The sequence below is a fragment of the Cebus imitator genome, unplaced genomic scaffold (assembly GCF_001604975.1).
Source record: "Cebus imitator isolate Cc_AM_T3 unplaced genomic scaffold, Cebus_imitator-1.0 Scaffold93, whole genome shotgun sequence".
Lineage (NCBI taxonomy): Eukaryota > Metazoa > Chordata > Mammalia > Primates > Cebidae > Cebus > Cebus imitator.
The window spans coordinates 5,414,571-5,416,234 of NW_016107408.1; the positions used below are offsets into that span (position 1 = coordinate 5,414,571).

Genomic DNA, 1,664 nt, shown 5'->3' on the forward strand with positions numbered 1-1,664 from the left:
GCTCTCTGCAGCCCCCACCTCCCGGGTTCAAGTAATTCTCCTGCCTCAGCTGCCAACTTCCCCCACCCAGTAGTTGGGATTACAGGTGTCCACCACCACGCCTGGCTAATTTTTTTGTATTTTTAGTAGAGATGGGGTTTTGCCTTGTTGGCCCGCCTGGTCTGGAACTCCTGGCCTCTGGCGGTCCACCTGCCTTGGCCTTCTTTAACTGTTCTCATAGATACTGAAGGAGTCTTGTTTTTAGGTACCTATGGTCTGAGGTGGGTAAGTCACCCCAGCTAATGGGGCTTTTCCCATTTGGTTCTTACAACAACTTGGCAGGACTACCATTTAGGAGAGGAAAAGGCCAGTGCTTTTTTTCCTTTTAATGTATATGGAGACAGGGTCTTGTTATTTTGACCAGGCTGATCTTGAACTCCTGGGCTCAAACCATCCTCCTGCCTCAGCCTCCTAAAGTGCTGGGATTATAGGTGTGAGCCACTGTGCCTGGAGAAGCCAGTGCTTAATGAATGCCTCTTGTATCTGCTACATCGAGCTCACCTGAAGGTGAGGGAAGCTCAGAGAAGAAAAGACAGGCCCTTCTCCCCAGGCCTGACCCGAAGGGAACGTGTAAGCCCCAAGCCTGGCAGACTCTTGGACGAACTTGCCTATGTCCTCTCACCCAGGTACCTACATCCCTACCCGACCGACGTCGCCGCTTCCTGGCCATGAAGTGGATGATCACTGAGTGCCGGGAGAACAAGCATCGGCGGACGCTAATGCCGGAGAAGCTGTCACACGAGCTGCTGGAGGCTTTTCATAACCAGGGCCCCGTGGTCAAGAGGAAGCATGACCTGCACAAGATGGCTGAGGCCAACCGTGCCCTGGCCCACTACCGCTGGTGGTAGAGGCTCCAGGAGCCCTGGGCCCTCTGCTGCAAGAAACAGTGTGAGCCACTGCACACTGAAAAATACCTGTGATTAAGGATGTAGCTGCTTTGTAAGGGTGGGCAAGCCTCAGAAGAAAGATGCAGCAGCACGTTTACTGTCCAGGATCCTTTCTTTGAGGCTAGAACTTGCTCTCTCTGTCCCCATTGCCTTGTAAAGATCCCTCACTGTAAAGATCCCACATTGACTTGGGGATTTCCTGCAGGAAACTCAGGTCCCAGTCTTCTCTTCCCTCAGCTTAGGGTGGACCTTTGGATATAAAAGGAAGCAATTTTAGTATCAGAAAAGATTTATTGGAAAATTCTCATGCTGACCTGGTATAGCATGTGGTGCAGTGCCAGCATTCATTGAAACTCGCTGGAGGAAATAGGCTCGTTTCCCAAGTTGTCTTTGTACAAAATGTATAAAAAGTAGTTTCTGGTGTGACTTGTGCTCTGCCTCTGCCCCTTGATATCCCAAAGCATCCTACCAATGGCTATGCTTACCCGTTTTACAGATGGGTAAACTGAGGCACCAAGGTAGCAGTTACAGTAATGGTTACACAGTGTAGTGGCTCTTAGGAGCTGCCCTTCTCTGCCTGGCCCTGGTGGGAGGTGGTGGGGCAAGGGGCTCAGGGCAGGACCACGGCATAAGTGGGAAACATCTCACCAGGAGATGAGAAAGTCTAGAAGGGAAGACGCTCAAAGTCTGGAAGGTACAAGTCTTTGGGAGGGGCAGAGACTCCACTGCCAGCTTCAG

General features: G+C 51.4%; 1 protein-coding gene across 1 annotated transcript in view; it reads left to right on the forward strand.

Moving 5' to 3' along the window:
• MRPS7 (mitochondrial ribosomal protein S7) overlaps positions 1-1,352 on the forward strand; it is a 5,393-nt gene extending 4,041 nt beyond the window's left edge. Inside the window, exon 5 of the mRNA XM_017535738.2 lies at positions 666-1,352. Coding sequence (XP_017391227.1) covers positions 666-887 — 222 coding nt within the window. The 3' untranslated portion in view covers positions 888-1,352. The remainder of the gene's footprint in view (positions 1-665) is intronic.
• The last annotated feature ends 312 nt before the right edge of the window (positions 1,353-1,664 follow it).